Genomic DNA, 23,770 nt, shown 5'->3' with positions numbered 1-23,770 from the left:
AGCTCATACCAAGAACATACTTAGTTGGTCTCTAAGGTGCTACTGGAAGGAATTCTTTATTTTGTTTTCACTATGGCAGACCAACACGGCTACCTACCTGTAACTGGTACATAAGCGGGGTGGGACTCTGGTCATCCAGTTGTTGTTGGGACTCCAGCTCCCATCAGCCTCAGCCAGAAGGGCCAATAATCAGGGAATATGGGAAATGTTTTCCAGCAGCATCTGGGGGACCACAGGTTCTCTACCACTGCTGTCGAGGATTGGTCCTTGTAGATGCACATTCTGGGAAGCTTTTCAGCTGGTACACCTCTTGATAGTTGGTGTGTCTCCAGGGTCTCAGGCAGAGGTTCTGAGAACATTGAATTGGAAATGTTGGAGATTCCGCATGCAAGACAGGTGCTCGGCTACTGAGCTACAGCCCCTCTGCAAGCCTGGCTCTGCTTGTGTGTTCCTGGGCATATGGGGTCACTGTCAGTACTTTGAAGGAAATGCAAGAGTGGGGGCTGTGTACAAAGCAGGGGAAGGTATCTACCTGTTCTAGAGCAACAGGCAGGAACAGGAAGGAGCCAGTAATAATGGACAACCCAAGAAAGACCCTGGCCAGTGCACAAGATCTTGAAAAAGTGGCACTATCCCGAACGAGTGGAGGAAACAAAGTTCTAGATGTACATGGTCATTTTTTGTTTCGTAACTGAAGTGTAACAGCCTCTCTTCGCCTCTCCATTGTTGACTTCCTTTTTTTGTCTTTACTTTAAGCTTATTGTACTATGTTTTCAATGTCTCCATCGCCTTAGTAGACCCTTCCTTTCTTTTCCTCCACCAGTGCATTGACAAAGCCCGAGATCTGTTAGATGCTGAGCTGACAGCTATGGCAGGAGAGAGTTACAGCCGTGCCTACGGGGTGAGTACTTTGCTCCTGGCCTCGGGTGATGACCCTCTGTTTGGGAATTGTTCTGGCGCAGCGGTGATTGGGATGGAATGTGATTGGCTGTTTCCTTTAGGCGATGGTATCCTGCCAGATGCTTTCGGAGCTGGAAGAAGTCATCCAGTATAAACTTGTACCGGAGCGACGTGAGATCATTCGCCAGATCTGGTGGGAGAGACTCCAGGTAAAGTTTATAACACCAGTATGGTGTAGCAATAATTGAGTGCTGGGCTTTGATCTAGGAGACCAGGGTTCAAATCCACGCTCAGGCATGAAGCTCACTGACTGACCTTGAGCCAGTCACTCTCTTACCTAACCTACTTCACACGGTTGTTGTGAGGATAAAATGGGGAATCATGTAAACCACCTTGAGTCCCTTGGAGGAATGTTGGAGATACCTGTAGGTAGAGTATCTAAAGCAGTAGCCATGTCAGCAGACACCGAATTCTCTAGCTCCCCTGAATCTTAGCTTGCTTCCTTCCTTCCTTCCATCCATCCATCCATCCATCCATCCTTCCTACCTCCCTACCTTGGAGTAGATGTGGGCTTGCAGCTTGATAGCCAGTGGCTGCTGTCCCATATTAACTCCAGCACCTACCCAGAGGAAGAATTTTTTCCACCGTGGCGCTCTCCTTCCTGTTGTTCCTGCGTGTGCTTCCGTGCGGCACGAGAAGCTGTTTACCTGCTGCTGCCAATGGCTTGCTTTTCGCCCCCCCCCCTTTCCCTGTGCCATTTGGGAAGCTGTGACAAAGCTCTTTGCCTCCAAGATTGCATTCCTGTCTGGAAAGTCTCAGAGAACATTCCGCCCAGGAGGAATAGCCCAGAGCAACGGGGTGGATGAAGTCTGCAATTGCAACTGTTTATAGACCTTGAAAAGTAAGGGAGAAAGAAAAAGCAGGACACCGAGTTCTTGTATGTTTTTACAGCAGCTTCCTAACAAATACAAAAAGGCCTACTTTATGTGGACCTCATGGAGCTTTAGATTTCCTACCTAATTTGGATGTGGGATGGCATACCTGGCTATCTAATAAAGGCACTGTACTCTCTCTGTTTCTCCAGAGCAGGAAAACATCTTCAGTCTTTCTAACCAATGTTTAATATTCTGTTTTGAATGCAAGGTCTACAGTAGAAGTAAACTCGTGCAGATGTAAACTCTTGTTATCATTTGGTGCAAATTGCCACCATTTGTGGAAGATAGGGAAAGCCCAGATGGGCTCTGGGTCCCTCTAAATTTCTCATTGGTTACATAGGAAGCTACCTATACTGAGCCAGACTATTGGTCCATGTACCTTAGTGCTGTCTACACTGACTGGCAGTGGCTCCCCAACATTTCAGACAGAAGACATTCCTAGCCCTAAACTTGTAGGTACTGGGGATTGAACCTGTGAGCTTCTACATGCAAGGTTGATGCTGTGCCACTAAGAGGTCTTTTCCCATCCCACCCCTCCAGCTGTTGTTCAAAGCTGGCATGGTCTTCTCCAATTTGACTCAGGCTTTCCTTCTGTCTCTGCCATAGCAGTGGGCATTGAGCTGCTGTGGCACTCAGCACAGGTAGGTGAGTGGGAGATGCCTCTCCTGGCTCAGCCTGCCTGCCAACAAGGCAGCCCAATTCGAAGGGATGGCCAGGTCAGCGAGGCAGCAGGAAAACACCAACACTAGGCAGGGAGAACAACAACCAAAGCAGAAATGAAAAAATATCTGTGTAGGGAATGTGTTCGCTCGCTCACTCACTCACTCACACACCCAAAAAAACTTTCTCTCTGCTTGTTTTTCTTCCTTTTTGATGCAGGAACAAATTGTTGTTGGAACTCAGAATAACATGTTACGTTCTTTTTCGGAAATTGAGTCAGACCCCTGTCTTGTTGTTTTGAAAGGGATTTAGGAGGACACAGACATTACTGCTTCATGTTTTCAAGTCTGTTCCTTTTTCTGGGGGTTGATCGTTCCTCCTCTCCGAATTGCCCCCCCCCCTTTTTCCCCCTCTAACGAACATAGTTAACACTGGAGAACCTGGCCGGCTAGAGCTGACTATTTACAGTCCCGAAGCGAAGCAGCTTGTACAGGATGCAGTGGTGCGCAAACTGTGAAAATTAAATGCATATTGCTTGTTGTAATAAAGCAGTGACATTTTCTCTTTAGAAGTTGTCTTTGTTCAGCATTAGCAGGAGCACTAGCTGCTTGTTTAGAACAGGCTCCGACCCACGATAGGTTAGATATTCTCTACTAACTGCAACATACAGCAGTCTTTTCTTCTCCTTCCTTCCCTGTCTCCCCAAGACGGCCTTTTTTCTGTTGAGAACCACAAGGGTAATGGCTCAAGGAAAACACATTGGTCTCTCCCTCTGTGTCCCCTTTTGCATTTCCAGCTGGTCATTAGAACAACTGGTAGCTAAGAATTTGTACCCACATTTGTGTATTTCCTCCTCCCGATCCATTTTTCTTCTTCCATCGTGCCATGGGTAGGCAAACTAAGGCCCAGGGGCCAGATCCGGCCCAATTGCCTTCTCAATCCAGCCTGCAAACGTTCTGGGAATCAGCATGTTTTTACATGAGTAGAATGTGTCCTTTTATTTAAAATACATCTCTGGGTTATTTGTGGGGCATAGGAATTTGTTCATTTTTTTCTCCAAAATATAGTCTGGCCCCCCCACAAGGTCTGAGGGACAGTGGACCGGCCCCCTGCTGAAAAAGTTTGCTGACCCCTGCTCTGTATGTTATGCTCAAAGCATGACAAAAAACCAAAATCATTACAAAAGACCACTCAATACCACTATCCACATAAAAACAGTCCAACATAATAACAAAAATGCATAATATGAAATAATTTCCGTGTCAAGTTATGAAAATTAGTAACGCATTGAACAGCAAGAACAAAGCGGGAATGAAGTACGTCTGCTTCTGTTTTCACCTATCAAGGCAAGGGCCATAGCTCAGTGGCAGAACACCTGCTTTGGATACAGAAGGCCCCCTGTTCAATCACCAGCACCCCCATGTTGGCCTGGGAATGTACCCCGCCCAACAGTCCTGGAGAGCTGCTGCCAGTCAGTGTTGACAAGACCGAGCTAGATGGACCAGTGGCCTGCCTTGGAATAAGGCAACCTCCTATCCCTGCAGCAGGGATGGGGAAGCTGTGGCCGGAAGTTGTTGGACTCTGACACCCATCAGCCCCAGTCAGCATGGCCACTGGTCAGGGGTGATGAGAATTTGTAGTCCAGCTACATCTGCAAGATTGTAGGTTCCCTGCTGGATAGTAGCAGCAGAGTGAGCCCTTTTTAAAGACCTAGAAAGGGAAGCAGGGCCAATGCCTGATGTTAGCAGAAACAGGGGAAAACGTCCTCTGACCTAGAGAGTTCAGCAAATCTCATAAGATGATGTTGTTCATGGACATGGTTCCGCTGCCTGTTACAGCTAGTGGCTACCAATTGACTTAGGTACAAAGGTTTAGGAGCAGAAGAAGCTTCCTTGTACTGAGCCAGGCCTTTGGCTCATCTAGTTCAGTATTCCCTGCACTGACTGGCAGACCCTCTCAAGGGTATCAGGCAGAAAGTCTTTCCCAGCCTTAACCTGGAGATGCCATTGGGGATTGAACCCGGCACCTTTCACATGCAAAGCAGATGCTCTACCACTGAGCCACGACCCTTTGTGTAGATAGCTACCATCACACTGGGGGAAATGACTTGCATAGGCTGCTGGTGCACTGTTCGCAGCTGCTTCTTGTTTGCCTTAAGCCTACTGCCTATTTTAATTTCCATGGACGGCAGGAATAAGAAATAAACCAACAGATTCATGGACTTAAGAGGTCTCTGCCTGTGCTTCTCTTTTTCTAGGGCTGCCAGCGGATCGTTGAGGACTGGCAGAGGATACTTATGGTCCGGTCCCTTGTCGTTAACCCCCATGAGGACATGAGGACTTGGCTCAAGTACGCCAGTTTGTGCGGCAAGAGTGGGCGGCTGGTGAGTGTGTCTTGCAACTCCAGCAGGTATGAGAACAGCAAAAAGAATGGGACATCAAGATCCACAGTAACCTTCCCCCACCCCTCCTCTTTTCTGTTTATTCAAGGCTTTGGCTCATAAGACCCTCGTGTTGCTTCTTGGGGTTGACCCGTCCCGGCAGTTGGATCACCCGTTGCCAACTGTTCATCCTCAGGTGACCTACGCCTACATGAAGCACATGTGGAAAAGTGCCCGCAAGGTAAAAATGCTGGAAAGAATTTCGAAAATGCTTTCCTCCCTCTTGCTGATAACTCCTGCTTCCTAGGACTGCTGCAGTGCAAGGAGCAAAAAGCACAAGGTTCTTCTCCCTTCCTTGCCCAGCCACCTTTTCTGGTTTCGAAGTGGATGACTCTCCACTGTGTCTCAGCATTTTCTATACCTGTGTGTGTGTGTGTGTGTGTTGTGTAAGTGGTCAGTAAAGAAACAAGCAAACACACACACCAGGCAAACCGGAAAAGGGTTTTGGGGTGGGGGTTTTTTTTTGCACAGACAAAACATCTCTGCAGACTTAGATACCCAGCCAACAAACAGCTGGAGAATGCACAGGGCTATGTAAGGCCAAATCACTTGGCTTTGCAGGGGCACGGCCGAGTCTCTTTGGCACAGCCATGTGAGGGGAATTTACATAATCAAATCCAATAAACCTCAGTCTGGATCCCTTCTTATTCCTGTTTAATATATGGTAAAGTCTCTCTTTTAGTCCTGAATGTGCTGCCACGTCATTCCTTCTATTCAGTGCACCCACCCCAAACCCATCTTGGTTTTTGCCGACTGTGGAGGCTAAAGCTCTTATAATTCTGTGGCTCAGCTGCACACCGTCTAAAATGCAGAAGGGGCCACCCCACCAATGGCTAAGCTTTTGGCTATTTTTGAATCGGACAGGTTTGCACCTGTGCTTTTCTTGTAGCCAACTCAACTGACAGTGGGGGGAGATTTAAGCAACCGTGTGTGTGTGTGTGTGTGTGTGTGTGTGTGTGTGTGTAAACCTCATCAAGTATTAACGTAACATCTCAAGAAAAAATAATCTAGGAATCCTTGAATTTTTAGAAGAAGTTGTAAATTTGTACAAGCTAAGCATTGAGAGGGAAGAGGGGTAGGTGGCATTGCTGGAAGGGTCTTGTGCCTCAACTATGGTGTAGTTATGGAGGGATGTGCATGTGCGTGTGTGTGTGCCCTTTGCATTAGGGATGGGGGCTGAGAGCCAGAAGCCACTATATCCGGCATTAGGATTCTTCCCAGGCCACCCTTGTCACCAGTCCTGCTCAGAGCCCTCCTCAAGTGCCTTTGCCTGGCCTGGTATGTGTTCTTGTACTGCAATGATGATGCTTGCTTGCTTGACTGGATGGATGGAAGGAGGGAGGGTGTGTGCACACACAGAGAGAGAAACTCCTGTCTTTTACATAACTGGAATGTAGCCAAATGCTTCTCCGCCCATGTTTGCCTCTGGCCACACTTACCAATGGAATGTCACCCCCCAGAGGGTTTGCCCATGAGGGAACACGGCAGCCCTCAGGCTGAGAATGGTTCCTTTACACTTCCACAGAAGTGCAGGAGGAAATCCACTTTGGTTATGTAGCTTTAATGAATTGTTATGACATGTCCAAAGAATCTTTGCCTTCTCTTTCTGGCTTGGGTACTGAAGCGTTGCAACCCAAGAGAGGAGAGGCGGAAAGAAAATGGTGGTGTTCATCTTCCTCTTTAGTGCAAAAGCTGCTCTGCACGGCACAGATGAATTACCAGATTGGTGTGTGATGGCTAGCTCATTCCCCCCTATTGTTTCCAAGGCTGTTTTTCAGCTTTAAAAAAAAAAAAAATCCACTTCTTTTTTTAAGAAAAAGGAAAGGGGAATAAATGAATTTTTAATTGAAGATATATACACATGATGCTCTAAAATAACAAAAGCTGATAGCTTGTATGAAGGAAGGCGAGACCTTGAATCACTTTGTCATTTACTGGCTAGGACATCTGACAAATGGCTGGAAATCAGGCTTGAGATGGAAGAGGAGAGAGCGGAAACGCCTTGGGTTGTGTCAAACTACGACCTACTCAGAGGAATTCCACTGAAATCAATGGACCTAAGTTAGCCATGCCTATTAATTTATATGGGTCTGCTCTGAGTAGGGCCCACATTGGATACAACCCAATGATTCTTGATTTGTATGTGTATCTTTACAGCTGCAAAGCCCCCCCCCCCCCTTGTCAATGCTTGATAACAGCCTAGCAATGCACTTCAAAGCACACATGCATTCACCTTGCAGATCGACGCCTTCCAGCACATGCAGCACTTCGTTCAGACCATGCAGCAGCAGGCTCAGCATGCCATCGCGACTGAGGATCAGCAGCACAGGCAGGAGCTCCACAAGCTCATGGCACGGTCAGTACTTTCCTTCCCCCGAGGCTCAGCAACCAGGCCAGAAGCAGCGACATGCCTTTCCGAAGGCTGCAGATAACGCAAGCGTCGGCCGATGGCCTGACCAGCTGAAACCATGCACACTCTGGATGAAATGACTCTCTCGACATCAGTAACCTGTACTGGTAGCCACGAGAAGCTTGCTGTTCCCAGAGCACTGCCATCCCAGCACTGTTAGCTCCATTTATTCTGCTTCCGTTTGCTAACACCATTGTGCCAGCTGCACAGTAGAGACCACTTTGCTGTGTGTTCCGCATTATGTAAGCTGGATTGATTCCTTACTGCAAGGATGGGGAAGCTGTGGTTCTTCAGCTTTTGTAGGACTCCCATCTAGCCATCCCACCAGCATGACCAGCCTTCAAAGATGCTGGGAATTGTTGCCCAAGAAATATCTATAGGGTTCCCCCACCTGAGATACGTGCACCAACCTCCTGAAGTCACCACTAATAAGATGAGGCATGATTTTCAGGGTGCTGAAAATGAAAAGAGATGGTAAAAGAGTTCTGAGAGGATCTCCACAAACCAAATGAAAGGGCAGTAAAACAGCAAATGCATTTCAGTGTAAACAAGTCTGACGCTGAATGTTGGAAGATTCAGGACAGGCAGAAAAAAGCACTTCTTCACACAGCGCATAGTTAAACTATGGAACAATGGCCCTCACGAGAAGCAGTGATGGCCACCAACTTGGATGTCTTTAGTAGAGAATTAGTGGGGGAGAGCTGAAAAGAATGTCCATATATTTCACATCACATCTGGCAACCCATGTGTCCCTTTGGTTTAAGGTTAGTTAGTTAGTACATGGGCTCAGTTCAGTTAGTACATGGGAGGACGAGTCTAAAAAGCCTGGGACCCAAATTGTCACGGTCCTCTAGTAGCTATGGTGGCTCATTTACCAGAAGTAATGTATTTAGCATTAACTGGAAGTGTATACTTGATCCTGACCAAACTACACCTCCTGGCATATGCTCTCAGGTGTTTCCTGAAACTGGGCGAGTGGCAGCTGAACCTGCAAGGTATCAATGAGAGCACTATCCCCAAGGTCCTGCAGTACTACAGTGCCTCCACAGAGCATGACCGCAATTGGTACAAGGTAAGCAAAAGGTTCCCATGTCGCCCAGGGTAGCAGCAGTGCATCTGGTGGGGCCTTCTGGTGGAGCCTGTCAGTCTGGGGTACAAAACACTTAATCACCTCTGCCCTCCACCTTCTGCAGCAGAGTGTTGACTTAGGGATCAGCAGGTGTGTTGTTTATTGGCTATTCTAATGCACGTGCACCCACACCCGGCAGGCTTGGCACGCATGGGCAGTCATGAATTTTGAGGCCGTCCTCCACTACAAGCATCAGAACCAGGCCAGGGACGAGAAGAAGAAGCTTCGCCATGCCAGCGGAGCCAGTGTCACCAGTGCCAACACGGAGGGCAGCAACAGTGAGAGCGAGACAGAAAGCACCGAAAACAGCCCCGTCCCATCTCCCGTGCAGAAGAAAGTCATGGAGGTACACTCCAATTGTCTCCCCTTTGGCTCTCCAGGCCCAGTGGGCTATGTGTCCAGCTGGTTCCCCTTTCTTTCAGCCTTCCAATTGATGTGCACCAAGAGTGGGGAAGCTGTGGCACTCCAGATGTTGGCAAAACACCCGCCGGCCCAGGGTCGGGGATGGTGGGCATTGTAGCACAGCAACATCTGCAGGGATGCGGGTTCCCCATGCCCTGGCTTGGCTGTCACTTGCTTTCATGCGGAGTGACCTGCAAAACGTTTGTTCCCTGGCAGGACTTGTCCAAAACACTCCTGATGTACACTGTTCCAGCAGTGCAGGGTTTCTTCCGTTCCATCTCTTTGTCACGAGGAAACAATTTGCAGGATACCCTCAGGTGAGGATTCCCCCCCCCCCAAAAAAAAAAATCAGGCCCTTGTGCAGTCGCAGTGAATCAATGCTGCCTTTGCCCTGTTTATTTTGATGTGGACTCTCCACCGTCGGAGGCAGTGCACCTCTGAATTGCTAGATAGCACAAGTGGGGGGAGAACTGCTCTTGCACTCAGGTCCTGCTTGCTGGCTTCCCATTAGGGCATCTGGTTGGGCACTGTAAGAACAGGATGCTGGACTAAGTGGAGCATTGTCTTGATCCAGCTGCAGGACTCTTCTTGCATTCTTATGCACCTGACGTGTTTTGATCTCCTTTCCTTAGAGTCCTTACTCTATGGTTCGACTACGGCCACTGGCCAGAAGTCAATGAGGCATTGGTAGAAGGGGTGAAGGCCATCCAGATTGATACCTGGTTACAGGTAAGGGGCTGGTTTCTTGTGAGCATCCCTCACATTATTTAGACGTAAGTACAACAGCAGACTAGGGATGCGGGTGGTGCTGTGGTCTAAACCACTGAGTCTCTTGGACTTGCCGATCAGAAGGTCGGCGGTTCAAATCCCTGCGACGGGGTGAGCTCCCAGTCCCTGCTCCTGGCACCCTAGCAGTTTGAAAGCACGTCAAAGTGCAAGTAGATAAATAGGTACCACTCTGGCGGGTAGGTTAACGGCGTTTCCGTGCACTGCTCTGGTTTGCCAGAAGCGGCTTAGTCATGCTGGCCACATGACCCCAAAGCTGTACGCTGGCTACCTCGGCCAGTAAAGCGAGATGAGCGCTGCAACCCCAGAGTCGTCTGCGACTGGACCTAACAGTCAGGGATCCCTTTACTTTTACCTTTACAACATCGGACTAAAGAAAATAATCCATGGTCATGTCTGAATTTCCCAAGCCCCATCATTCATAAACCTGAATTTCTTCCATTTTTCCTTTGCTTGTCTTAGCTTTGTATGAAATAAGAGCATCTTTTGAGAAATGTCTGAGTTCATTCCCCCCCTTACCTCTCTTGTCCTCAGGTTATCCCTCAGCTCATCGCTAGAATCGACACCCCTCGTCCTTTGGTGGGCCGACTTATTTACCAGCTTCTCACAGATATCGGCAGGTACCACCCGCAGGTGAGCACTCCTGCTTTCTTATCCCACCTGCCCCCCTCCCAAAAAAAACCCCGCTTTGTTGAGGCTCCAGACTGTAAACAAGCTCCGGTTTTATAAATTGCTGCTTTCTGATACTTGCCTTTAGGCTTTGATCTACCCACTGACTGTCGCTTCAAAGTCGACCACGACGGCCCGTCACAATGCCGCCAACAAAATCTTGAAGAATATGTGCGAACACAGCAACACACTAGTCCAGCAGGCCATGATGGTGAGTGTTGTGTGCATGCACGCATTTCGCTTTTCCTTCCACCCTGTGCAACATTCCAGGTTGGGGGAGAAAACTGGATGCATTCATTTCGGTTTTCACCCCTCCTTGTCTATAACCTCAGTGGTGGGTTCTGTCGTTTTAATTAATATATCCCTCTGCTTTGCAATTTGGTTGACAGAGTAACCATTATGAGCTTCGCTTTGTCTTCCCCTTTGTACTCAAAAACATTCCTAATTATGGTTTTGCAAGGATTGATCTGCCTGACTCTTAAGGAGTTGTGTGTGCTATTTATTTTAACACTCTTCCCTTTGTATTGTGAAACGATTCTAATTATAGTTTTGGCAAGGATTGATCCACTTGACTCTTCTGTCTGAGAATGCATGTGATCTTGTTCTTTAATGCTAGCATACAGAATTTTAAAGAGGGTGATTGCAGGCCGGAACCAGTGGGTTGGTACTTCTTTATTTGCTTATAGTTGAATTTTGGGATTCGATTGCACAGGATGTAGTGATTGCCACCAACTTAAATGCCTTTAAAAGAGAACTAGATAAAATCACTGTAGGTGAGGCTAGTTGCTACCAGCTACAATAGCTATCTGTGTTCTGCCTCCATGATCAGAGGCCATATGCCTGCGGAACTCTGTTGCAAGCTCCCCAAAAGGATATCTGAAGCTACTGTGAGCACAGGATGCTATCTCTTCTGTAGCGGAAGCAGCAATCTCTAGAATGCACCAGCATCCCCTCCCTTCAGTCAAGTTATTGAACGGAGATTGGATGGCCATTTGTCAGGGCTGTGATTCCTGCATTTCAGCAAAGGCGGTTTTAGAGTAGAACGACTGGTGCAGTGCTGTAGAATGGAGCATTCGAGGCAGTGCGGGTGCAGAATTTAAGCATTGCACAGGGCACGGTTGTAATTTGAGAGCCTAAAGTCTGCCACTGATTGCAGGAAGTTGAACTAGATGACCCTTGGGGCACCTTCCAACCCTATGATTCAAAGTGGAGGCTGCTCCCTCCTTCCACCCGACCCGAGCTACAATCATGCCATGAGCTTCCAGCAACAGTTGCGGAAAATAATAATAATAATAATAATTTTATTTATACCCCGCCCTTCCCAGCCAGAGAACCGGGCTCAGGGCGGCTAACATCAATTAAAATCACAACAAAAAACATAAAAACGATCAATTTAAAATAACAGATTAAAATACAAATTTAAAATTCAATTAAAACTGCAGGTCTCAATTTCAAAATAACCCACCAATAAAAGATGAAGCATAAATATTAAACAGAAACCAACCCAAAGGCCAGGTGGAACAGCTCCGTCTTGCAGGCCCTGCGGAAAGATGCCAAATCCCGCAGGGCCCTGGTCTCCCGTGATAGGCTGTTCCACCAAGTCGGGGCCAATATTGAGAAGGCCCTGGCCCTAGTTGAGGCCAACCTAACGTCTTTGTTGCTCAGGACAAAAGCAGGCATCTTTCATTTCCTTCCACCTCACCGTGTGTTCTCATCCCCCCCCCCTCTCACCCCGCATAGTAGTGAACTTGTGGAACTCACTGCCATAAAAATGTGGCAATGACCACTAGCTTAGATGGCTTTAAAAGGCACATTTGTGAAGGGTAAGGCAACCAGTGGCTACGGTTGTGGTGGTCATGTGCTGCCTCCGGGATCAGTGGCAGTGTGCCTCTGAATTGCTGTTGCATGGTTCACAATGGCAAGAGTCATCTGATTGGTCACTGTCGGAAATGGAGTGCTGGAATAGCTGGGCTTGTGGCCTGATCCAGCAGCCAGGCTCTTTTTACATTCTTAGCTCTCCCCACTGAAAGTCTCCCTGTCCTTCTCCTCTCCCTGAACCCCCCTTTCAAAGTCAAGTGGTTAAAGAATACACAGAGGTTTTTTAAAGCTCTCCTGAGCTCACAGGTGCATGAACATCAGGGGAAGGCAGAAAGTGAGAGAGAAATGTTTCTTCATTGAATGCTGCTCTGGGAGACTTTCTTGGCTGGAGAGTGGGAGCAAAATGCATTAAATAAATAGAACTGTATAATTTGTTACAGTAGGCTTGTATGCTCACATGCTGATGTTGGGATTGCGCAATGTAGCACCACAATGTTTTAAGATGCTCCTTAAGCTCCCTCTTGTGGTCAGTCAGAAGTACTGTTAACCCCTGCAACAGATAGTGCCTCTTGCTAGCCTTGATGATATTATTATTATTATTATTATTATTATTATTATTATTATTATTATTATTTTATTTATAGAATTTTTATACCTCCCTATACTCGGAGGTTTTGATATGGAAAACAGAGAGTTGTGTCTATGTATGCTATAGAGAACTTGACTTGTGTGTCTGGAAAGTTGCCAAAGTAGGAGTGACAGTTGTGCCACTGGCCCTGCCCACTGCGGTATGTAGACCCCAGGAAGTGGCTCTGAAGAGTATGGCCCTCTGGCTAAAATAAGGTTCCCCACCCAGGTTGTCCCAAGATAACAGAGCTGGGGAACACACACACACAGACACCCCAACCTGAAAACTGCTGCTGCCAAAGGTTCAGATGGGCCCTTGTCTGTATACACGGCAGTGATTTCCATCATGTGTTCCATTCAGGTGAGCGAAGAACTGATCCGTGTGGCCATCCTCTGGCATGAGATGTGGCACGAGGGGCTGGAGGAGGCGTCGCGTCTCTATTTTGGAGAGAGGAACGTCAAGGGGATGTTTGAAGTGCTGGAGCCCCTTCATGCCATGATGGAGCGTGGGCCTCAGACTCTTAAGGAAACCTCCTTCAACCAGGTATGAAAATGAGAGTTAAGGACTGCCCATATCTGCTGCAATTCCAAGTCCAGGTCCACAAAGCAAGAATTGTGAGTGGTTCACATGGGAACGTTTTAATCCTGAAATGAGCAGCCTCACTAAATAAGCACACATGTGGCTACTCCAGGTGTTTTGGATGCTGCAACTCCCATCAGCCCTGACCATTGACCCTGTTGGCTGGTCCTGGCAGAACCTGCAATACACAAACAACTAATCACAAGGTGTTGCAGCCTCTTTGCTTCATGGGTCGGTCTTTTGGAAGTAGCAAGTTATAAGATGCTGGCCCTGATTGAGGATTAGGGAAAGAAAGAAAAACAAAAAACCCTGTAAATTGAGGCAGACTTGCCCACCTTTTGTGAAGGAATTAAGCACAATTGAGTACCATATGACAGTACAACCCCTCAGCATTCTCCGCACTAGTCAGAAACCATAGAGTGATGGGCTAATTTTTCTCCTTGCTCGGCAGGCTTATGGGAGAGATCTGATGGAGGCCCAAGAATGGTGCAGGAAATACATGAAATCAGGAAATGTGAAGGACCTCACCCAAGCCTGGGATCTCTATTATCATGTGTTCAGGCGCATCTCTAAGCAGCTGCCTCAGGTAAGCTGAGAGGCACAGGGTTTTTCCCTTGGGGGGGGGGAATCTACCATTGGCAACCATTCAACAGGCACTTCAAACTGCCTGTATTAAAATGCCATACTTTTGTCTACCTGCTTTGCCTTTTTTGCTGGCAGTTGACTTCCTTGGAGCTCCAGTACGTCTCGCCCAAACTCCTGATGTGCCGAGATTTGGAGCTAGCAGTCCCAGGGACATATGACCCTAACCAGCAAGTCATCCGCATCCAGTCTATTGCGCCATCATTGCAAGTCATCACGTCCAAACAGAGGCCAAGGAAATTAACCTTAATGGGTAAGAAATTGCCTTTTTTCCAATGGGCGAAGAAGCACAAATACCTTTTCCCCAGCATTAGTTTCAAGTCTCTCTGTCTTTCTCTCTGTTGTTCTGATGACCACTGATTTAGAGAGGGGAGGATTGGGGGTGAGGTGGGAATAGATGTACTCATAAACTGTACAATTCATAGGTTTGTCAGTAACCAAATGCAGTCTTCCAGCCTCTTGGGACTCTCCCCAGGTGTCCCTCACTGGCCTACTTTCCCCAAGTATTTTTGTTGACTGTAATGTGTCCTTGAGCTCCAGTAATGCCTTTTGCTTGCATGGGTAGATAGAGATGGGTGTGTGAGTTTGTGTAGAAACCAGCCTATTGTAAAATGTTCAAGGTAAAAAAAAATGTATTCATTGCTCCACCCACTTTTGCCTCTGGCCCCTCCTACCACTGGGATATGCCCCCCCCGAGGGTTGGCCAGAAGGGGTGTGTGAGGCCTCTGTCAGTTTCCCCCCAGTATGCAGAAGTGGTTGATGTCTTCGTCCCCAAGCCCTTTAAAGCTTTTGCCTCTGTTACGCTTGCTGGTGATCATGTATCCATCCAAAGTGCCCTGGGTTTTCTCTGATGTGTGGGCAACTTGTTCTTGATCATTGTTCATTAAGTGTCTGTTTACTTTTTATCGTGTATAAAAAAAAAATTTAAGTGCAGCTGGCTGATGAGTGATAAGACAGACAAATTGTTATGCATGCTTTAGATGAGATTCCTGCATTGCAGGGGGTTGGACAAGAAGACCCTTGGGGTTCCTTCCAACTCTATGATTCTATGAGGCAAGCCTGCTAGCACTTTTTGAACTGACCAGAAGTAGCTTAACAAGAGCAGAATGATTTGAATTTTTGTTTGACCAGAAGAATACTGAAAGAAATGGAATGGAAAGCAATGTCATGCAAGACATGGTACAAGAGAAGGAGAGCACAAAACTTTATTTAATTATTTAATTTAATAAAATGTATATACTGTTTGATTGTGGAGGGGGAGGAACCCTCAATTTGACTAGGGGGCATATTCATACCCAGCTCCCTCCACACCATCATCTGAGTTTACACAACTCTTCATTTTCCCATACAGGTAGCAACGGGCATGAATTTGTCTTCCTTCTGAAGGGTCATGAAGATCTGCGTCAGGATGAAAGAGTGATGCAGCTTTTTGGCCTTGTGAACACTCTGCTAGCCAACGACCCAACATCCCTGCGTAAAAACCTCAGGTGTGTTGAAGGAAACCCGGTTGTTGGAATGAGTGTATTTTCAATAAAGCTGGGGCAGGCAATTTTTCAAAAGTTGAATGTCCTTCTCCCTCTGGTTCCAGCATCCAACGATATGCAGTTATTCCACTTTCTACAAACTCGGGGCTTATTGGCTGGGTGCCCCACTGCGACACTCTGCATGCACTCATCCGAGACTACAGAGAGAAGAAGAAGATTCTGCTCAACATTGAACACCGCATCATGCTGAGGGTAGGGCTGTGCCTGCAATAGAGGATTCTAAGTTATTCACGGGGAGAAGAGTTAATGTTGCTTTTGGAGCTCTCTTCTAGGGAAGAACCGTAGCTCATAATTTAATCCTTGACAACCTATGTTAGGTGTATAAAAGACTTCAGACTGAAACCATGGAGAACAGCTGCCAGTCAGTGTAGACATTACTGAGCTGGATGGGCCAATGGTCTAACTTGGTATACGGCAGCTTTTTATGTTCCCTTCCTGTACTTCGTAAAAATGTATCTTCTTGTGTCTCCTTAAGACATGTGATAACTTAAATATTATCTTTCTCCAATTATTTTCAGATGGCTCCTGATTACGATCACCTCACTCTGATGCAGAAGGTGGAAGTGTTTGAACATGCTGTTAATAATACAGCCGGGGATGATCTTGCCAAACTTCTTTGGCTGAAGAGTCCCAGCTCAGAGGTACAACCGGCTCTGAATGCTTTCTGAAGCACTTGCAGACTTAGATAAGGCATATTTCAATCAGTGAATGAAAAATGATAGAATACAACAGCTAGTTATCAAAGTTGCATGTGCATCAGCTACTTTATATACCCTAGCGCTAGATATTGCGTGTTATGTGGTAGGTTGGTTCAATCTCAAACCATGGTTCGGAGAATTGGAAGCAAGTCTCGGGCTCACACACTCCAATTTTCCTCCCTTTGCTTCCTGGTTTAAGCAAGCCAAGGTTTACTGTGACATTTTCACTAGGTAAACTTTGGTTTGCACAACCCAGGAAATGAAGGAGGGGAATTAGAACACAGGAAGCATAATGAGAGGAAGGACAAATCTGAGGCTAGTTTCCAGCCCTCTAAACTGTCTAAGTGTGATAGAAAATACAAAGGCCTCAGGTTTAAAAATATGTGCCAGGCAAAATCACTTTGAGCTTGCTGCTAGCAAAAAATAAAAAGTAAACAACAACAACTTATTATTTATACCCCACCCCTCTGGCTGGGTTTCCCAAGCCACTCTGGGCGGCTTCCAACAAAAGATTAAAATACAATAATTCATCAAATATTTAAAACTTCCCTAAACAGATGTCTTCTAAAAGTCAGATAGTTGTTTATTTCTTTGACATCTGATGGGAGGGCGTTCCACAGGGCAGGCGCCACTACCTAGAAGGCACTTGGCGCTGGAATATCTGTCTTTAATATTCCTTATCAACATTGCTAAGGGAGAAAACAAGTATTCAGGTGGAAGAACACCCTACTCTTTCACAACTCAAGTTTTCCATTAAAAGCCTACATATGACTTGAAGAACAAAAGCCACAGTCATAACAGCCACAGCTTGTGTTTCTGTGAATAGAAAAGGCTGAAAAATGTCTGTTAACCTGAATACACTTGAAATGTTCACAAACCTCATTGCAGGGAAGGGCCTTTTATAGATGAGTGATGGTTCTGAGAGGAAAGGAGCATCACAGGGAACACTTGAGATTTATATCTGTGTGGGTCTGGAAGGAATATTTGGGATGTGCAAGTAGTTGAACAAGAGGGCAGGGAAAGCTCTGACTGGATTTCACTTTAGGTTGTATCCAACTAAGTCCTATTCAGAGTAGTCCCAAGTTTGTCATGTCCATTAATTTCACTGAGTCTACTCTGAGTCTAGTTCATGGATTTTAAAATATCCAGCCCAATCTCTGGTTGGCATTGCCTTGCATAAATTCAAAAGTTGGAGAATTTGTTCTTTAATGCTGCCCCATCTCAAACCATTTCTCTGGCAAATACGTTTCACTCATTTCTATGATCCGTGTTCCTCTTTAGGTGTGGTTCGATAGAAGAACAAATTACACTCGGTCGTTAGCAGTGATGTCGATGGTTGGTTACATTTTGGGCCTTGGTGACAGGCAAGTGGAACGGAACTCTTTTTCCCTTAAAAAAAAATTGCATTCAGTAATCAAAGCAATCATTCACCTGGAACAGGAGAAGCGGGCAATGAAATCTCAGGCTACTAGACATGATGACTGTGTTTTCCTTCCACTTTCAAAGACATTATGCCTCTGCATGCCACTTGCTGGAAACTGCAGGTGGGCAGAGTCCTGTTGTGCTCAGGCCCTGCTTGTGGACTTCCCAGCAGAGGCATCTGGTTGGCCACTGTGAGACCAGGCTAGATGGGCCATTGGCTTGATCCAGCAGACTCCTCTTAAGTTCGTATCCACGCCTTTGTCTCCTGGATCAGCTGCCAGTGCGTCAACCTACTTTTCTTGGTTTAAAGTATTTCTACCCAGCCTTTTGACAAAAGTGGCTTGCAATTGTTTAAAACGGGGGGTGGGGGTGGACCAGCCCTCCATATGTTGTTAGGCTCCCCAACACCCATCATCTTCCTTTTCAGGCTGGAGTTGAAATCTAACAACATTGGGGGGGGGAGATTATTCACCCCTGGTTTAAAACAATATCGCAAGGAATAACATGTAAAAACAAAATAAGCGAGAGCTACCTAAAATCTGCCATGCAGGAGGGAGATGAAATAGTGATAAAGCAGGGGATGAACGTGCATTTACAGTGTTCTCGGGCCACAATCAAGGATCTTTTCCAACAGGACATAGAGGACCAATGTAGTTTGTGGAGAATTGTTCACAAATTATTCATTGTTCTGTTGCTTCAACAGGCATCCCTCCAACCTTATGCTCGACAGGCTGAGTGGCAAGATTCTGCACATTGACTTTGGAGACTGTTTTGAGGTAACGCGATTCCGTTTTCAGAAAGCAGGGTGGAAGTTGGAAGTGTGAATGCATAGCGGGTGGGAAGGAAGGAAGCTGAGAAATATGCATCCCTTCAGATGCTGCTGGACTACAACTCCCATCATCCCTGACCACCAGGCATGCTGGCTGTTTGGTTTGTTGGAAGTTGAGTCTAACAGCATCCGTTTTCCCAGTTCCTGAAGAAAGCCTTCCATAATGCACTGGGTACCAAAACTGAAACAATATGTGTGTTTTAATTTGCACTTGAAAGCAGAGATCTGTGTATGCTTTGTGGCGAGGCTAATAGCAGTTGCAGCAGGAACATCATAAAGATCTATGAAATGGCATGAGGAAAAGGATTAGACTTCTCTCTCTCTCTCCCACCCTCCTCTTTTCCTAGCCCTGATCCTACTCAGGTGGGATGGAGGAAGCCCAGTTAATTTAAGTTAAAATTAAATTGTCAGGGAGTTCAGTTGCCGCTGCCCCCTGCACTAATTTCTTTTGGCCTTAAGAATCCTGCCCCATCAGTGTAATAATAATAATAATTTTATTATTTATACCCCAGCCACTCTGGGCGGCTTACAACATATGTCTTAATTTAATTGCCTTTCTTCCATCCTGGTTCTAGGTGGCGATGACCAGGGAAAAGTTCCCTGAGAAGATTCCTTTCAGACTGACAAGGATGCTGACAAACGCCATGGAGGTAAGCAGGAGAAGAAACACCTCTTAACTGTGGAGCTACAAACATAAGGATGCCATCAAAAGGCGATAGACATTTCCCCTTCTTCTTCAACAGACAATTAGTTCAGTCGTTTGCTTTCGTTTGGAGCTGGGATGGGGAGCCGGGGAGCCTCCATATGATGCTGGGACTACACTTCCCATCATCACTGACCACTGGCCATGCTGACTGGTGCTGATGGGAGTTCAGGGGTTCTAACATATGGATGGCCACAGGTTCCCCATCCTTGGTTTGGAGGCTTATCAAGGGCTCTTGAACGAGAAGGGCCAGTCTTGTGCCAAGCATTCCTGTTACTTACACGCTGTAGATTTCCCCTGTAATATAAGGCCGCAGCAGAGTGTTGTGTATGTTTTTGGAAGCAAATCAGAAATAAATGCTTCCTCTCTTCTCTCTCCCCCTGCAGGTGACTGGCTTAGATGGAAACTACAGAATCACTTGCCACACTGTCATGGAAGTCTTGCGAGAACACAAAGACAGCGTCATGGCTGTGCTGGAAGCCTTTGTCTATGACCCTTTGCTGAACTGGAGGCTGATGGATAGTAAGTTTGCCTGGAGAATAAGAGAGGAGTGAGGCAGAAGACGACCAGTTTAGGCATCCAGTTGCCCTGGCCAACTTGTCTGCTGTGCAGTGTGGTTTGCTGATGACTGCCTGTGGTTGTGGAGCTACCGTGGAGGCAGGGTGGTGGCCTTCATGCCCTGGGATAAATAGTGGCAACTGGGTAGCCGCTGTAAGAAGCAGAATGTTGAACTAGACAAACTTACTGGTCTGATCCAACAAGGTTGGTCTTATGGAGGAAGTCTGGAACAGCAGCTGGACAAATTAAGGCACATAAGGAAAACCTGCAATGCATCGAACCTTTCTTTTTCTGTCTCTTTTGCAGCAAACACAAAAGGCAACAAGCGATCACGGACACGGACAGACTCCTACTCTGCTGGCCAGTCAGTAGGTGAGTATTGGCCCAAACAGTGCTTTTTGTTGTTGTCCTTTTGTGCGGGATATCCTTCGTTTAGGTAGAACCAAAATTGTTTCCCCTTCCTTAATTAGGCTACAACAAGAAGGGAGCTTGGTGGGCCCAGGATTCCATGGCCAAAGCCCTTCTGGTGTCTGAAATGGGGCATTGAACAATTTTCTCTTTCCCCCTTCCTCGTGGGAAATACGTTTATACTCAGGCAGGCATGGGGAGATGAGAGCACCAGGCAGGTGCTAAAACAGAGGCTGCTTTGTTGCACCTAAGTATGCTGCAGGGAAGCAGCTTTTCAGCTAAGGCTGATGCAATTCCTGCAATCCAAACAAGTTAGCACCTATGAAGCTTCTGTGTGGCAGAGGTGGGGAACCTTTTTTAACACAAAGGCAGCGTTCCCTTGAGGGGAAAACCTTCCAAGAGCCACTTTCCTGTAGTGGGTGGGGCACAGTCAGTGACTCTTAACTTTGTACCAGCAGGGATAGTGAGGGGCAGAGAGGCTTATGAGGGGCTGCATTTGGCCCCCAGGTCAGAGGCTTCCCCGTCTTGCTCTATGGCCACGCAGTGGCCAGTAACCAAAGCCCAGCTCTTACCAACATCCAACATCCTAAAGTGAGGCAGCTCCAAGCAGCAGAGTCCTGGAAGGAATTGCATATTTGTCTTTTGGTCTGATCATTCCTCCCTCCCTCTTAGAAATGCTGGACAGTGTGGAGCTGGGTGAAACAGCCCACAAGAAAGCTGGGACCACGGTGCCTGAATCCATCCATTCCTTCAGTAAGTTTGGACCCCTTGAGGGAGCACTTCTGTTCCGCCGCTGTTGGTGTTAAGGGCCCGAAATGTGGAGTCCAAACTGCCTCTGATGGGGTAGAGTGGGAATAAAAGGAGCCTTGCTGAATCGTGACCTAAAGGTCCGTCTAGTCCCATCTCCCATTCAGATGCCTTCCAAGGAGCCTGTAAGCAAGGCATGAAGGCTGCAGCTCTCCCCCACTGGATATTCACAGCACCAAGTTAGTTCAGAGCTAACTTGCCTCTGAAATTTTGTTTCCATTTTTTTTTAAAAAAAATTTAAAGCAATGTCTTACCTAATAACTGTTGCATAGGCCTGTCCTCTGAATTTGTCTACACTTCTTTTTTCAGATCCATCTAAGCTAGTGGTCATCTCAACACCTTGGGGCAGCCAGTTCCTAATTCCGTGTTGTGTGAAAAATGTCCTGTGTCTGCCGCTCATTGGTTTTCATTGTGTGACCCAAAGTCCCAGTATCAGGAGAGAGGCCAAATATTCCTGTCACTCATAATACTATAGACCCCCGTCATATTCTCCTTTCAGTCATCTTTCCCTCCCCCATTAAACTGAAAAGCCCCAAGTGCTATAACGTTTTTATTACAGGGCAGGTTCACCAACCTGTGATCAGTTTAGTTATCTGAAGAAGTGGGTGGCCAGAACTGTACCAAAAGTTACCTGTAACTCACTTGATTTCTCTCTTCCAACCAGTGTCAGGGGCCACCACTACAAATTATGCCACCACTACACATTTATTTTCATTTTCAGGTCTTAAGGTTGTCCCTTTCTCTTTTGTCTTTTTGCCTTCTAGTAGGGGATGGTCTTGTGAAACCAGAGGCTCTAAATAAAAAGGCTATACAGATTATCAACAGGGTCCGTGATAAACTGACTGGTAAGTAATGGCATATTCTGTAAAACACAAAAGATGAACATATACACGTACATTATATTTGAATTCAGGTGCTTTGTTGGTGCTTATTACTTACCTATTTGTTTAGATAGAATCATAACTGTGTATGGATGGTGCTGTAGAAAAGAACAGGCCTCAGCCCCGATGAGCTTACAGTCTTAAAATTCAGTGCAACTGTGTAGAGGATAGGAGGGAAGGGGGGGGGGCAAGATGCTGAATCATGGGTTGGAGGAGGGCCACTAAACTGAAGCAGAGTCCCTTTCCTCTCAGAAGAAAAAGAAAAGCCACTTCTTGGAAGGAGGAGCAGAAAGTCGTAGAGAATCCACTGTAGATGCTTATATACTTTATTTGGGTTGTGACCAAGGTTAGTCCTACTCAGAGTAGACCCTTGAAACTAATGTTTAGTCATGAGCATTAATTTCAGTGGGACTGCTGTGAAGGAGGACTAACCTTGGCGACAACCCAAATAATGGATACGACCCTTCGTCTTTATCGAGCATGGGGAACCTTTGCCCCTCCTGATTTCCCTGAACTGCAACCCATCAGCCCCAACAAGCAAGGCCAGGGGTCCTGGGAGTTGTAGTTTAGCGACATCAGGAGGGCCAAAGGCTTCCCCACACCTGGTCCTAACTATACACCATTCCGCCTGTTTCTTTTGTATTTGGTTTTGTTCTAGAGCAACAGAAATGCGCGGGTGAGCTTGCGACACTCCTAATTGATCTCTCTCTCTCTTTCTCTCTGCAAAGGACGGGACTTCTCTCACGACGAAACACTGGATGTGCCCACACAAGTAGAACTTCTAATTAAGCAGGCTACCTCCCATGAGAATCTTTGCCAGTGCTACATCGGATGGTAAGTTTTGTAACTTCACAAACAGCCTGCTATTCACTCTTGTTTTATGAGATGCCCTAAGTAGGAAGCAAACAGAATGAACTGGTTTGTTCACCTTACTAGCCAAGGAGGCCCAAGGAGCAGTGCTGGGAAGGAGAGGCAATTTCCATTAAATAGAAACAGAAGCAATCAGCAAAAGAACAATCAGGCGCTCCTTTCAAGCTCTTATCTCTTCCATACCTGATATAAAGAGAAAAATCCAGGTCCTTGTCCCAATGAGCTTATAGTCCAAAATGTTGGCAGTTGACAAATAATCAGTAGGATGGGGTATTAGGTATGCTGAGGTTCAGATAATAAATTCATCTATTCTGGATGTGGACGCTTATGTCTTATTTCTGCATGCTTGTTTCTTCTTTGTAATACGAAGCAACTCCAATGGTGTAGTGGTTGGAGTGTCCGACCAGGGTTCAAATCCCTGCTCAACCGTGAAACTCACTGAGTGGACTTGGGCCGGTCAGTCTTTCAGCCTAACCTACCTTACAGGGTTGTTGTAGGGATAAAATGGAGAGGAAGAGAGTAGTATATGCCACCTTGAACTCCTTAGAGAAAAGGTGGGATATAATTGCAACAAACAGACACACAAACCTGATGTCAGGGGTGGAGTGGGTGGACATGCCTTGCCCAAAACCTGCCGGGCCAAGTATGGCCTGCAGATCCAAGGTTCTCCACCCCTATTGTATGGGACATCTTGGCCAAATCATGAGCCAGTCTATCACATTTGTCCCTTTCTTCCCTTAGGTGCCCTTTTTGGTAACAGAAGACACACGGTGGAACATCCTTAGCCTTTCCTTCTCAAGGCTTCTCCGCTCCCAGCAGGTTTCTTCTCAGAAGCTGAGAGGGGAACAAGGACTGTGTGGGCAGGGTGAGAATTGCCTTTCATCAAATACTTTGAACTGTAAATGAGAACTGTATATTAAAAGTTTGTTTTGAGCTGATTTGCAACTGCTGATGCAGTAATGAAACACGACGGAGTTTCCAGAGTGCTTTAAAAAGGAACTGATACTGACCAGACGTTGACTAATGTGGTCGCTGGGGGATGACTTGGCAAG

At 46.6% G+C, this 23,770-nt stretch overlaps 1 protein-coding gene across 4 annotated transcripts in view; it reads left to right on the top strand.

Moving 5' to 3' along the window:
- MTOR (mechanistic target of rapamycin kinase) overlaps window positions 1-23,770 on the top strand; it is a 92,616-nt gene extending 68,846 nt beyond the window's left edge. For all 4 annotated transcript variants that reach the window (XM_033159501.1, XM_033159499.1, XM_033159500.1 and 1 more), the window contains 26 exons: window positions 824-901; window positions 1,002-1,109; window positions 4,753-4,878; window positions 4,985-5,116; window positions 7,176-7,291; window positions 8,300-8,417; window positions 8,614-8,820; window positions 9,093-9,193; window positions 9,509-9,605; window positions 10,197-10,295; window positions 10,420-10,542; window positions 13,138-13,320; window positions 13,808-13,942; window positions 14,077-14,251; window positions 15,350-15,485; window positions 15,587-15,734; window positions 16,061-16,183; window positions 17,522-17,604; window positions 18,366-18,438; window positions 19,067-19,141; window positions 19,581-19,716; window positions 20,059-20,124; window positions 20,833-20,913; window positions 21,732-21,812; window positions 22,577-22,682; window positions 23,460-23,770. In XM_033159501.1, coding sequence (XP_033015392.1) covers window positions 824-901; window positions 1,002-1,109; window positions 4,753-4,878; window positions 4,985-5,116; window positions 7,176-7,291; window positions 8,300-8,417; window positions 8,614-8,820; window positions 9,093-9,193; window positions 9,509-9,605; window positions 10,197-10,295; window positions 10,420-10,542; window positions 13,138-13,320; window positions 13,808-13,942; window positions 14,077-14,251; window positions 15,350-15,485; window positions 15,587-15,734; window positions 16,061-16,183; window positions 17,522-17,604; window positions 18,366-18,438; window positions 19,067-19,141; window positions 19,581-19,716; window positions 20,059-20,124; window positions 20,833-20,913; window positions 21,732-21,812; window positions 22,577-22,682; window positions 23,460-23,475 — 2,922 coding nt within the window. In that variant the 3' untranslated portion in view covers window positions 23,476-23,770. The remainder of the gene's footprint in view (window positions 1-823; window positions 902-1,001; window positions 1,110-4,752; window positions 4,879-4,984; window positions 5,117-7,175; window positions 7,292-8,299; window positions 8,418-8,613; window positions 8,821-9,092; window positions 9,194-9,508; window positions 9,606-10,196; window positions 10,296-10,419; window positions 10,543-13,137; window positions 13,321-13,807; window positions 13,943-14,076; window positions 14,252-15,349; window positions 15,486-15,586; window positions 15,735-16,060; window positions 16,184-17,521; window positions 17,605-18,365; window positions 18,439-19,066; window positions 19,142-19,580; window positions 19,717-20,058; window positions 20,125-20,832; window positions 20,914-21,731; window positions 21,813-22,576; window positions 22,683-23,459) is intronic.

This window comes from Lacerta agilis, chromosome 8 (assembly GCF_009819535.1).
Source record: "Lacerta agilis isolate rLacAgi1 chromosome 8, rLacAgi1.pri, whole genome shotgun sequence".
Lineage (NCBI taxonomy): Eukaryota > Metazoa > Chordata > Lepidosauria > Squamata > Lacertidae > Lacerta > Lacerta agilis.
The sequence above is the reverse complement of the archived record's forward strand: the minus strand, read 5'-3'. Positions and strand labels throughout refer to the sequence as shown.